The sequence below is a fragment of the Triticum dicoccoides genome, chromosome 4A, assembly GCF_002162155.2.
Source record: "Triticum dicoccoides isolate Atlit2015 ecotype Zavitan chromosome 4A, WEW_v2.0, whole genome shotgun sequence".
NCBI lineage: Eukaryota > Viridiplantae > Streptophyta > Magnoliopsida > Poales > Poaceae > Triticum > Triticum dicoccoides.
This window is the reverse complement of record NC_041386.1, coordinates 536,829,545-536,843,779: the sequence shown is the minus strand read 5'-3', so window position 1 is coordinate 536,843,779 and position 14,235 is coordinate 536,829,545. Positions and strand designations below refer to the sequence as shown.

General features: G+C 43.8%; 1 protein-coding gene across 1 annotated transcript; it reads right to left on the bottom strand.

Moving 5' to 3' along the window:
- Positions 1–8,982: 8,982 nt before the first annotated feature.
- On the bottom strand, positions 8,983–10,528 carry LOC119286591 (shewanella-like protein phosphatase 2). Its single transcript, XM_037565976.1, has one exon. It carries the CDS (start codon positions 10,476–10,478, stop codon positions 9,234–9,236), a length of 1,245 nt encoding a protein of 414 aa, XP_037421873.1. The 5' UTR covers positions 10,479–10,528; the 3' UTR covers positions 8,983–9,233.
- Between the last annotated feature and the right edge of the window lie 3,707 nt (positions 10,529–14,235).

Sequence of the window (14,235 nt, the reverse complement as noted above, 5' to 3'; positions counted from 1 at the left end):
TCATGCCTTTGCCAGAGTGCCACGAGGTCCGAGGTCGTCTGCCGTGCCAGTTGCTGACACAAGAGCCACCACCTCAGCACCAGCTACAGCCTTAGTTCCACCAGCTCCAGCATCTACTTCAGCTCCAACTCCAGTGTCTACTTCAGCGTCTACAGAAGCCTTCGTCCTTGGAGTGATCCGGACTCCACCACCACCAGAAGATCAAGCCTGAGCGTCGATCTAGTACTATGCATTTTCTAGGAACTTTTTGGTAACTTGTTGCCAAAGGGGGAGAAAAATGTATAGATCATAGGCTTCGAGAGAGAGTGTGTTGCTTTTCTCTCTTGCTTTATTTGGTGGTTTTTCAAACTTGTTTGCTTTTGAGTGCTTGAGATACTATGTCATTATTTGTGAGACATTGATGATCATGTGTTTGATCATAAGCTACACTTAATGCTTGCTTAATGCTATTATCTTATCTATCTTATGTGATCTTTCACTATTCTTGGTGATGAGTGCATGTATTTCATTCTTATCATTTTAAACGCTCCACCAAGATGTATGTGACATGGAAGAGTAACCCATGACTCTAACTCCTTGTGCATTTGTAGTCCAAAGCAAATTTTAAATATGCAAAAATTTAGGGGGAGCTCTTACTTATCACATACTTCTCAAAGCGATGATATATTTCATGCTTATTATCATTTGTCGAAGCTTTGATCTATATGTTGTCATCAATTACCAAAAAGGGGGAGATTGAAAGTGCAACTATCCCTAGGTGGTTTTGGTAATTCATAACAACATATAGCTCATTGAGCTAATGCTATTCCAAGATGATTATTTCAGGAAAGCTCAATGATTGGCATCGCATGGATGTGAAAGTGGAACCCTCAAAATGCTAAGAAAAAAGGATTGGCTCAAGCTCAAAAGCTCAAGACTCTTCATTTTATATTTTAGTGATCCAAGTTCACATTGAGTCTTTAGGAAAAGCCAATACTATCAAGGAGGGATGAGGTGTTGCTTAATGAGCCTCTTGCTTCATGTGCTTAGTGATATGCTCCAAAAACCCTCAACTACTTTCCCCTATCCACATTTGACCTAAACCCTAAGCCAAACTCGGTCCTACCGATTCTTCCTATCCGGCGCCACCGAGTTTCACTTGTCATTAGCCACTGCCAAACCCTAGCAATTCGGTTCTACCGATAGGGATCTCGGTCTCACCGAGATGGGATTGCAAACTCTCTGTTTCCCTTTCGTAACTTTTCGGTCCCACCGAAAGAGCGAATCGGTCCCACCGAGATTGCAATGTAAATTCAGTGTTTCCCCTTTGTAACTTTCGGTCTCACCGAAAGAGCAAATCGGTCCCACCGAGTTTGCCTGACCAACTCTCTGGTTAGCTAATTACCAAATTCGGTCTCACCGAGTTTGTGTAATCGGTCTCACCGAGATTACGTTATGCCCAAACCCTAACCATATCGGTCCTACCGAGTTGCATGTTAGTCCCACCGAAAATCTCTAACGGTCACTAGGTTTACATTTTCGGTCCGACCGAGTTTGTTGATTCGGTCCCACCGAGATTGGAAAACTGTGTGTAACGGTTGGATTTTGTGTGGAGGCTATATATACCCCTCCACCTCCTCTTCATTTGGAGAGAGAGCCATCAGAACGCATACACCATTCCAACTCATATGTTCTGAGAGAGAACCACCTACTCATGTGTTGAGACCAAGATATTCCATTCCTACCATATGAATCTTGATCTCTAGCCTTCCCCAAGTTCCTTTCCACTTAAATCTTCTTTCCACCAAATCCAAATCCTATGAGAGAGAGTTGAGTGTTGGGGAGACTATCATTTGAAGCACAAGAGCAAGGAGTTCATTACCTACACACCATTTGTTACTTCTTGGAGAGTGGTGTCTCCTAGATTGGCTAGGTGTCACTTGGGAGCCTCCGACAAGATTGTGGAGTTGAACCAAGGAGTTTGTAAGGGCAAGGAGATCGCCTACTTCGTGAAGATCTACCGCTAGTGAGGCAAGTCCTGTGTGGGCGATGGCCATGGTGGGATAGACAAGGTTGCTTCTTCGTGGACCCTTTGTGGGTGGTTGCTTCTTCGTGGACCCTTCGTGGGTGGAGCCCTATGTGGACTCTCGCAACCGTTACCCTTTGTGGGTGGAGTCCTGTGTGGACTCTCGTAACCGTTACCCTTTGTGGGTTGAAGTCTCCATCAACGTGGATGTAGGATAGCACCACCTATCCGAACCACGGGAAAAACATCCGTGTCTCCAATTGCGTTTGAATTCTCCAAACCCTTCCCTTTACATTCTTGCAAGTTGCATGCTTTACTTTCCGCTCCCAATATACTCTTTGCATGCTTGCTTGAATTATGTGATGATTGCTTGACTTGTCCTAAAATAGCTAAAATCTGCCAAGAACTAAAATTGGGAAAAGGTTAAGTTTTTATTTGGTCAAGTAGTCTAATCACCCCCCCTCTAGACATACTTTCGATCCTACAATGAACCTTTGTAATAAGCTTGTAAATGCAACGCAAAAGACATATCAGCCTAAATTGTTGTACCTTATTAGCTCCAACCATTTTTGGCAAAAAGGGTTATGATCCCATAATTGAAATGTTGCATGTCAAGTTTATTTTCATGAAACCACTAAAATAACTTCATTATATCAACCTTAACAATCTCCCAACAGTATTGAAAGAATTCAATAGGAATATTATCAGGGCCTGGTGGCTTATTAGGTTTCATGAAAAAAGGGCATTTTAAATCTCTGTTTCAGAAAAAATTTCTAGTCAGAATGAAGTTACCAATATCAGCTAATCTCTCACTGCTATGCCACACATTAGCATCCAGGCTAAAAAGATTCCCATTAGCATGTCTAAACACTGTCTTATAGAAACTAGTAGCATGTGCAAGTAAATCACTGGTTCCTTCAATAGTTACATCACCAACATTAATAGAGAAAATTATGTTCTTTCTCCTTCTCCCATTCACAATTCTATGAAAATAAGAAGTATTTTTATCCCCTTTTAATAACTAGGTTTAATGAGAACTTTGTAACCAAGTAATCTCCTCTTCAATTAACAAATTTTGTAATTCTACAAAAATATCAAATTTCCTACTATACAACTCAGGGTAGAGTGTTCAGTATCCTCTAGTTTTCAAGATGCTCTAATTCTTCTCTTAGTTTTTTCTCCCTTTCCTAGCATTCCCAAAGGCCTTGGATCCCCATACTAAAAAAAATAAAATCTTTTTAGTTTGATATTCAATACATATATAGGATATTCAGAACTCACAGGTTTCCACCAAATTTTAGCAACTAGGGAGGTAAAGTCAGGGTGCTTCACCCAATTCAAGTCAAATCTGAAATCTCTTGTATGAAAAGGAGTAGGAATATCAATATTTAGCACTAGGTTACCGTATTTTGTCTTGACCCATGGGTTGGTGGAGTCCCATTGCGTAAGGGGTTCCCAAACTTGTTTGCCATTTGTGCGGATTCGATGGTGTTGGTCTCTACGACTGCCCATAATGGCCATTGGAATGTCTTTTTCTGACGGTCATTTGGGCAGGTGGAGATTGTAGAGTGGACAAATTTGTGGTCTACCCTGCCGTCGGTGCTCACGGATTATCTGGACAATGTAACCAGGTGTCTCGCACCTTCGTGTGTGTTCTCTGTCATCTCGGCATATGATGCTCTGTACCTGGGGCCTACTATTGCCTCGATCTCCCCTCTACGAAAGGCGCCCTTGCATTTGAAGATCCATTTTTTGGTGTGGCAATTGTTGAGGGATTGCCTGCCATCTGGGACGGAGGTGATCAAGAGGCACGGCCCGGGGAATGGGTGGTGTCCTCTTTGTGGTGTCCTAAAGACGGGAACCCACATCCTCTTCTCTTGCACGGCTGTAAGAGTTCTCCGGAATTTTGTCTATGAGGCTCTGGGTCTGTCTGGGAGGCACTGGACCTGGCTAGGTTCCTTCAAACTAGATCTAATAAGACACGTAGGAATAGGTGCCGCTTTTGGCTTGTGTTTGTGGCATTAGCTTGGGCGCTCTGGACAACCCGTAATAAGATGGTGATCGAGAGGGTCTTTCCTAGATGGGCCTATAATTCTTCTTCTAAATTTCTTGCATTTCTGCGTCAATGTGCATGCTGTCTAGACAGCACGACCGTGAGTGTCTGGGGATCATGATGGATGGGTTACAAGTCACTGCTCGCCAACTATCTTTGTAGCCGGCCCCTTGAATCTATGGCCACTTGGTGGTCTTTATCCCTATTTTCATTGTCTCTCAACAAGGCATAGAAGCAACCCCGGAAAAGATCAAGTCCCTCGTTGAACTCGATCCGCCAAAGACAATACGTGAAGTCCAGCAAATTGTTGGATCTACGGTTGCCCTAAGTCGGTTCATCTCCCAGCTTGGAGAAAAATCACGACCCCTTTATAGACTCCTCCGGAAGAGCGGAAAGTTCCAATAAAGCGACGAGGTAAAAGCAACATTTGAGGACCTCAAGCACCTCTTGCAGTCCAACCAACTATTGGCTTCTGTAGCAGAGCTGAAGCCCATCCTACTACACATCCGGCGACGTGGATGGCAGGGACGAAGACATCGGTAATGACTCGGTTCACCGACGGGGATGGCAGTGGTGGAACAAGGAGGCGGCGGCGCCAGCGGCCTACCAAAGGCTCAGGACGAGGCAGCAATGTTGGATGCATTGGCTGGCGAGGCGACGAATCGAGCGGTGACGACGAAGATGGTGACGGGGAGTGGCTCCGGGGATGGCGCTCCCGTGGAGGATGGTAGTAACAATGGCTTGCATCAAAGACAGCAGTGATGAAGACGGCAGATCCAGGTGGGGTCGGCTGGATCCTGGCCAAGGGTGGGGATGGTGGGCCCGCATTGCTGCGGCGGTCGTCGGATCTCGAGAGGCGATGGCTAGTGTTTGGGGGAGTGCATCTCTCTCTCTCTCATTAGGGTTTTCCTAAAATGGGGGGGGGGGGTTGTTTTTTCTTTCATAGGTGGGGCTTGGTGGGCTGGCTATGAACAGAAATGTGCCGACCCATTAGACAATTTTACTATTAAATTAAACTATTTTATTAATTAAATGGTTGCAACAAACGAAAATAAATTAATTAGGGTATAAAATGAACTCTGAATTGGATAAAATCTTATATGTGGCCTCTCTACACTACAAGGTCACACAACAATAATCAAACCATTTGGAGTTCATTAATTATTATTTAGAAAATAACTTAATTTATTGAATAAATGTGTTTTGAACTACAAGTGGGTGATGACGGAGGGATAAAAATGTGAAATAATTTGGGTAGCTCCCAAATTTCACTAAAAGGCCTGGTGCCAAGTGTGGAGGTGACTCTTGGACTAAAACACCAAAAGGGACAAGGGTTTAGATATTCACCATTTTATAAAATAACAAATTAAAATAGGGTTGGGGTTTAACAAAATACCCAAAAATAGTCCTAGTTGAATGGAATATGATGCTTATGCAATGCTTATGTTTGGGGTAAATCCCAAGTTGTTTCATCCAAGGGCTGGAGGTGGCAGCAAAGGGCGGCGGCGAAAGGGCTTGCGCGTTTTGAAATATCCATGGTGCCAAACATTTGGTGGATGGAGAGAGTGCTACATTTTCTCCCCCTACCTCCAAATACGGAGGCCGGAGGGCAATGTTTGGAGCGTCCTCCAAGAACTATGGCAATGGAATGCAGGAGAACGATTCTACTAAACCAGCCTTTTTTAGCCAAAATCGCCAAATGGGTGATTATTATGATGATCTGTCTGTTTTGGCAACTCTCCTAGAGTTTTTTAGCGAAAAATCTTTTGATCTATTCATCTTCGATCATGACCTGCATCCAGATCCATAGACCACGTAACGCGACTACAAGCACTGAAGCAAGACGAAGGCTTGCCACTGTCATTGCCCCTCCCTTGTCGGAGCTGGGCAAACCTTGTTGGTGCTAAGGCCTCGTAGGATCAGCGCGCCAGATTAACAACCGCCAGCGAGGAGAATCTTATTTCATCTTCAGGGAGTCGTCGTTGTCTCATCTTCCTGAGCAGGACACAAGCCCTAACAAAACCCAAATAAACATCTAAAAACGGGTCCCTCTCGCCGGCAAGGGTTGGGATCCATTGCGGCCCCATGACCCTAAGGCCATAAGAGACGAGGCAGATCGGCAGCACCATTGACGGGAGGCATGAACCCTAGTCGTGTGTTCCCTTGGATAAGAGGCAAAGAGGAGGAGATACGCGTGCGAGGAAGGGAGCGCGTTACCTCTCCTAGAGTTCCTCTTAGTTCTTCTAGAAAACTTCCTTGCTATTCATGAACGATCTGGGCGTTATCACGTTCTGTTTCATTTTGATTCATATTTCATATATTTATTTCCAATCGAATACATGCTAGATTTAGCTCTGCCATTAATTTTTTTCCTGCAACATAATTTTGAATCATCTAACCCTTTACAAAGTCAACCAACTTCTAGTATTACAAAATTTGATCAAACTGCTATATTTCACCAGTCTATGTGCGTGGTTGTCCAGGGGCTTCAGGCCCGATCATTTTTTCAAGGATACGCCAAAAGTATATCATAACTTTATAGAAGATAGAAAAATATGTACAAGAAATTACACGGCAAATAGATGGCCCTCATACGGCGCATCCAGCGTACCCTCCACCCCTCCAAACCCTACCCTACTACTCACACCACGTAGCTACTCTGGTGGCTCTTGCTCTAGTCCACATTTTCACTTGCCAGATCAGGCCCGGTCATAACCAGGCTCAAATCAGCAGTGGTCCGAGGAACTGTAGTTTTTCTTTTCTTGTGGTCTATGGAACAATTAGTTTACTAGTACCAGTGACAAAATAGCATTCGTACTACAACACTTGCCGCCCATTCCAATGCGCCAAATATAATGTGCACCTTTCATCAATAAAAAAAATGTGCACCAAGAAAGAGTAGAAGGCAAAATAGAAGCCAACTTTTGCCTCTTGGAAACCATGAAATCACCAAGTTCGGTTGTCCTGTATGCATCCGTTGTTGACCCTCAGGTCCAAATTTCCTTGATGAAAAGATTTTCCAGCAAACTTTTCGTAGATCTGATCTGGCCTACTTTTTTTTTTGGAAGAATAGACATTCAATTTTGTTTCTCTTCAAGGACCGGCTGAACTCCAAGGCCAACCACTTCAACAAGAACATCTCCGACTCCACCGACTAACCGAGATGCCGCCCCCCTGGGAGGACGCCAGCATGCTGCTCAACTTTGGTGATTGCTTGGGCTTCTGCCGCCCCCCTCCATCCACGACATTTGGGACGATTGTTCAAAAAAATGTTTTGACTAAAGGTTGAACAGAATGCAGGAATCATATCATTAACAAAAGAATATGCATTCTCCAAAGCGCCTATAGCCCTCGACCTTAAATCTACAACCTAGAGCAGTAAATGGATTTTACAAGTTATTGATGCTTACATAAAACCTAATTTTCAACAAGAAAAAAAAAGGAACGATCTTTTCCACCATTTCAAAGCTCCAGGGTTAAAATATTTCAAGATTGACAGGAAACCACAAGACGTAACAATACTTTTGTGTGAGACAAGTTGAAAAGTAAAATTTGACGGTCACCAGTCACCACTATCAAACAACACTAGAGACCAAGTCCACCATGTTAACCACAACACAATTTGGCTTGTGCGCTCGCAAAAATGAAAGGAAGTGCAGAAATCGGTGTGCGAGCACAAGCCTACAAACAAGTGGATAGAGCCATGTGTCCATATCACCAAGTACTGCCTTGAGGGACAGGGAGGTGTAAACATCAGAATGTGTGAAGCACATGAGAAAATTGCTGGAAGAAACGTGGAAACTATAAGGCAAGAGAGGAGCGAACATAGACCAATTCAACGAGAAAACTTGTGGAAAAACTGGGAGGCTACAGATGCAAACCAAATCCCAAATACCTTTTGTCTGTCAACTTGTTGTTCCAATAGGCATACTGATCAGCCCATCCCTTTCCTTGTCATCACAAGGGGACAGAGCTGTGAATAGACAAACATGGAATCTTCTTGTTCATGAATTGATAAGGTATGCATGTGATACAGGCTGCCAACTTAGCATATGTTACGTATTCACTCGAAAAATATTCATATTTGGGGATGATACACTCTTAATTTTATGTTAGCATGGCCTCCTTTCTGGTGGTAGAAAATAGAATTGTCTGACTAGGATATCCAGTATTATGCCACATCAAACAGCATTGATGGGGAGCCTGGAGTGATGCTGAACAATAAACTAAAAAATGAATAGGCATGTATCATGCTTCCAGATCAGGATTCTAAAGTCAGGTTACTGTATTTTTGAATATAGCAAATATTACGCATGAAGCACTGGATTCAACCTCCAAGAAGTAACAGTTATTTATGTGCAAACTTGTGATCCCCACTAACTTCTCGTGTGGTCACAAACTTACCGTTGTCGTGACGGAACTCACTAGCTGAGACAGTGGAGGACCATTTCCACGATGTTCTCATACTTGTCTGACAACTTGAGTTCTCCCCTCTTCAGCTGGCCTCTTGCTCTTGCTGGCAATATGACAGCACTGTTTGGTGTTTGGTTTGTACCATCACCAATCAGCAATTGTACTGTTTGCCAAACCGAAAAATTCTTCTGGTGTTGGAAAAAGATAAAACAAAATGGATGAATCGTTGAATACTTGAGCTACATGACAAGAATCAGACTTCAATTCAGGATTTGGAACAGTAAGGTGAGTGAGATAGGCCACACCACAATTTAGGCTTGAAACACAGTAAACATGGCTGCTCAAAATTCTTGATATTTTTTACAGGGTTAGTAATCAGCTAATGGTTTTGCGCACAGCACTATTGACAGCACAGTGCCACAATTATTATCCCAGTCCCAGATAGATCCAAGCTGCTCAGTATCATCAACATCCACGGCAGCATGTAAATTATTGATAACACACACACAACTAAGAAAAACATTTCAGACAATGGCCAATAATTGTATACATCAGCAATCTGCAATCGGATTAGCACACCCTCATAAATAAGGGGAATTGATAAATCAAGGTTGCTTTCCTTTCTACTGCGGATAACCATATTGAATCAACCAATATTACCTTTCAACCGATGCCTCCCACCTCTAGCAGGAGTTACCCCCAGTTAGGCATGGCGATCCAATTGAACTAAGAGTTGGCAAAATAATCTTAGTTACCCCTAAACTAAGCCTTAGCTTCTACACCTTTCAGTACATGGCTCTCCCTTACCAACAATGCAAGTCCATCCTTTACCTCCCCTTTCTTCTCCAATGCCGTGGCAGATTTCTCCGGCTTCTGCTTCCGGTACTGCCAGGCCTCTGTTGGATCTGTTGTGATCACCCTCACATCTGATCCACCACCATTGATCTCCAGCACCTCCGGCAGCCCATTACCACACCCCCTCGACAAACCAACATCCACCCTGACGGCCTGTGCCCCACAAACTGCATTGATTCCCTCGCTCTGTATCGTGTGCCCCATTACCATCCTCTTTGCTCCAGGGATCATCCCAAGAACGCCCTGAAGCCTCTGGCAGTCGCAATTGAAGCCTTCAGAGAACCTCCTGAGCCACACAACGGCGTCTCGGCCGCACACATACTCTGGCGCCCTGGCATTGTTGCCATGCTCACCCCGGATCCAGTCGCTGACCTCGGCATTGATCCGCTCCAGGCCATACTCGACATTGGCCTCAAGAAGGCCACCATGGACGAACACCGAGTCGCCGACTACAAGGACGGTGGGGAGATCAGCCAAGAACCTCCGCGCGATGGGGCCGTCCGGGCGGAGCGCGGCGAGGCGGGATCGGATGCCGTCCCAAAACTCCCGCTTGATGCCGGGGAAGGCCTTGGGGACGCCGAGGAAGGGGTTCTTGGGCTGCTCGAGCCCGCCACAGCGGCGCTTAATGGCGAGGCCAGCGCGGTACCAGCCGGCCCAGCCGGAGAACTCCTGCAGGCCCTGCGGCGTGACGAAGCGAAAGTCGCCGGACACGTTCATGACCTCGTGGTTGCCGAGGATGGGCAGGAGCGCGCCGCCCTGCGCGGCGGCGGAGATGCTGAGGCGACGGAGGAAGTAGAGGAGGCGGAGCTCGTCGCCGCCGCGATCCAGGATGTCGCCGAGCTGGACGGCGAGGGTGGGGCCAGCGGACCAGGAGGTGGAGCTGGCGCTGGAGCCGGGGCTGTTGGCGGGAGGCAGGAGGCCGGCGAGGCGGAGGGCGGTGAGGGACTTGGGGAGGTCGCCGTGGAGGTCGCCGATGGCGACGAGGCGGGATGGGGAGGGGAGGAAGGTGGTGGGCGCGGGGGGCGGCGGAGGAGGCGGGTTGGTGGGGAAGAAGATGCCGGAGACGGAGAAGTCGACGAAGGCGTCGGCGAAGGCGGAGACGGCGGCGGGGAGGCCGGCGCAAGCGGGGACGTCGGGGGATGCGGGGGCCATCGTGGGCTCCTGTTTGGTTTGGGTGTGGGCTCGAAGCGGGGGCTGGAAGATACACCGAGATGTCTGTGTTGGGGCCGCCGCCGCCGGCTGGTCTTATATGTACAGCTTTGGAGATGAGATGATGGGCGGTCAAGGTGCAAATAAAAAAAGCGTGCAAATACTCTCTTAAATTATCAGATACCGGTACATCAAACACTAAAATGTGTCTAAATTCATTCGTATTTACACAAATCTAAGACAAGTAATTCGGATTAAGAGTAGTTCCTATAAGAATTCTCAATTTTTAATAAAAAAATTATGTATGTACAGGATGAATACAAGTGTGTATGAATTCAAAATTTAAGCATCCCTTAAAAAAAGTTAGCCATGACCATATGTGAGTGCAAAAATCACAACACATGTCATATATAGGCATGTTTTTAACACAGTACAATCAAAATCGCTCATATACATAAACATACACTCACTCCTGTGAACACACGCATGCACACCGTACCCCTATGAGCACGTACGAGAGACTAAGCTGACATATCATCTTGAGATTGACGAAGTCATCACAGACGCCTTTGTTGTCGACGAGAACATCTGCTCCCACTGAATGCACATCGCCGGAAGACCTGAAATAAATCCAGAAAAATGCGGGCACCAATGTCAAGTCTAGCCTGATGGGTTGGGGATACCACTTTCCTTTTAACCATCCAGCCACAGGTTGGTTCGCACATATGAACATGTTTAGATTTCAAATTATATGCATATACTACAATCAACATATATGCTACTCCCTCTGTAAACTAATATAAGAGTGTTTAGATTACTAAACTAGTGATCTAAAACACTCATATATGCTTCTATGGTTACCACTCAAGTAGAACAAGTACTTAAAGCTCAGAATGATTTGCTCAATGAATTGAATAGTAAGAATAATGACTTTGTTGTTAGAGTTGCAACTAGAGGTGGTAAAGTGACTCAGAAACCTTTGTATCCTGAGGGCCACCCTAAGAGAATTGAGCAAGATTCTCACAGAACCAAAATTGATGCACCTAGTCCTTCTAAAAAGAAGAAAAAGAAAAATGATAGGACTTTGCATGCTTCTAATGAACCTGTTTGTAGACACACATTATGATCCTAATGATATTTCTATTTCTGATGTTGAAACACAATCTGATAATGAACATGAACCTAGTGATAATGTTAATGATGATGTTCATGTTGATGCTCAACCTAGCAATAATAATGATATAGAAATTGAACCTGCTATTGATCTTGATAACCCACAATCAAAGAATCAACATTGTGATAAGAGAGACTTTGTTGCTAGGAAGCACGATAAAGAAAGAAAACACATGCCTTTTCCTCCTAAACCATCCAAGGAAAAGGATGATGAGGATTTTGAGCGCTTTGCTGAAATGATTAGACCTATCTTTTTGTGTATGTGTTTGACTGATATGCTTAAAATGAATCCTTATGCTAAATATGTGAAAGATATTGTTACAAATAAAAGAAAGATACCGGAAGCTGAAATTTCCACAATGCTTGCTAATTATACTTTTAAGGGTGGAATACCAAAGAAACTTGGAGATCCAGGAGTACCAACTATACCATGCTCCATTAAAAGAAACTATGTTAAAACTGCTTTATGTGATCTTGGAGCCAGTGTTAGTGTTATGTCTCTCTCTTTATATTGTAGACTTGATTTGAATAAGTTGACACCTACTGAAATATCTTTGCAAATGGTTGACAAATCAACTACTATACCTGTCGGTATTTGTGAGGATGTGCTTGTTGTGGTTGCAAACATTACTATTTTAATAGACTTTGTTATTCTTGATATTCCCGAGGACGATAGTATGTCTATTATTCTTGGAAGATCCTTTTTGAATACTGCAGAGGCTGTTATTGATTGCAACAAAGGCAATGTCACTTTTCATGTTAATGGTAATGAGCATATGGTACACTTTCCGAGGAAACAACCTCAAATCCACACTATCAATTCTATTGGAATTTTTTTAACAATTACTATTGGAGGTTTTGAATTTCCTCTTCCTACTGTCAAGAAGAAATATGATATTCTTATTGTTGGGGATGTGCATATCCCCGTTGAGGTAACCTAGTGTTATTCGAAAATTCTCTGGTTTCATGTTATTCGGAATGAGTTTGTTAACAAGACCTGATAAACCTTGTTAGTGGATTCCTTTTGATGAGCATGAGATGAATGAATTTAGAAAAACACAACTCTCTGTACCCTCTTTTTACTTTCTGTTATTTATATTAAATAAAGCAAAAATAGTATTTTTCTGTCTGTTTTCTGAATTATGCATGCAATAAAAAATACCTCGAAAATAAAAGTTCTCCAAATGCCCTGAAAATTAAATATGATTTTTTTTCTAAAATATTTGAGAAAATCTGTCACTGAGAACACATCAGGGGGAGCAAGCACCTGGCCACGAGGGTGGAGGGCGCGCCTCCCTGCCTCGTGGGCCCGTGGTGGCTCCCCTCCACTTATTCCAGCTACCACACACTCCTTCTTCCTCCCACAAAAATCACCAACCAACTCAAACCCCAATTCAAGCTCATCTTGCTGCCATTTTCGATCTCCTAGCTCAAAGCCCCATTCACAAAACTGCTTTGGGGGATTGTTCTTTGGTATGTGACTCCTCCAATGGTCCAATTAGTTTTTGTTCTAGTGCTTTATTCATTGTAAATTTTTGCTGCTTAATTGGCCTTGTTCTTGAGCTTGCATGTCAAATTTATGTGGTCAAAAGTAGTTTTAATGCAAGATATTGTCTCTAGGCACTTGTAGGAGTAGTGGCTATCAATTTTGTTGAGTTTGGTTCACTTTTATTTAAGTTTTCAGAAATTTTTCAGAGGAAGAAATATATTTAGGAAAATGTACCAAGGTAGTTCTTCAAGGAAGCAAGGACCCAGACCCGCAATACGCGATGCGGACGAGGAACCACCAAGAGACGCTCAAGTGCGGCCTTGTGAATGGCCGTTAGATGATTTCATGATCCGAGAAGGAATTAAATAGGAATTTGATGCATATGTGCGTAATGCTGAGCTTGAGAGCTTCGAGACAGATAAGTGCCGCCAATACTATCACCTAACCGATTCCTTTGTGAGAAGGTTCGAATTTTCATCTTCACGTAATTCTCACACTGTCTTGTTTAATCTTTATGATAAATCTTATACAATGGAATTAGAAGATTTTACCACTGCTTGTAAACTCCCATAGTTGGATGACGTTAATGAACCTCGCAAATCTGAATTTAGAGATTTTCTTACTAATATAACTGTGGGGGAATCTAGAGATGTAACACAAGCCACCATAGGGAGCATTCATTTTCCTGCTATACATTATTTTGCTCTCTTCATAGGAAGGTGCATAAACGGTAAAGATGAAGCATGTCACATGTGTGTACCTGATCTCAGCGTTCTCAGGAGCGTTGTTTTAGGAGATAAACAATACAACTTGGGGGCTATCGTTGCACGTAGGTTGCATAATAATCGTATTCATGGAGATTTCTTTGGTGGAATTTATGCAACTCGTATAGCTAACTTTCTTGAGATACCCATTCGTGGAGATGATATTGAGTTGCCTCCTTCTTATCTAGATTATGATGCTATGGCTCGTCATCAGTTTGTTGAGAGGAACGATCAGTTCCTCTAGTACTGACTAATCTTTGACAGACGACACACATATCACGTCGCTCTCCCTGCCCCTACTTTATTTGACTTTCAGGCAAAGGGGAGATATGTT

Excerpts from the sequence above, each read along its gene's own strand:
- LOC119286591 (XM_037565976.1), bottom strand. The coding sequence starts at position 10,478 with ATGGCCCCCGCATCCCCCGACGTCCCCGCTTGCGCCGGCCTCCCCGCC.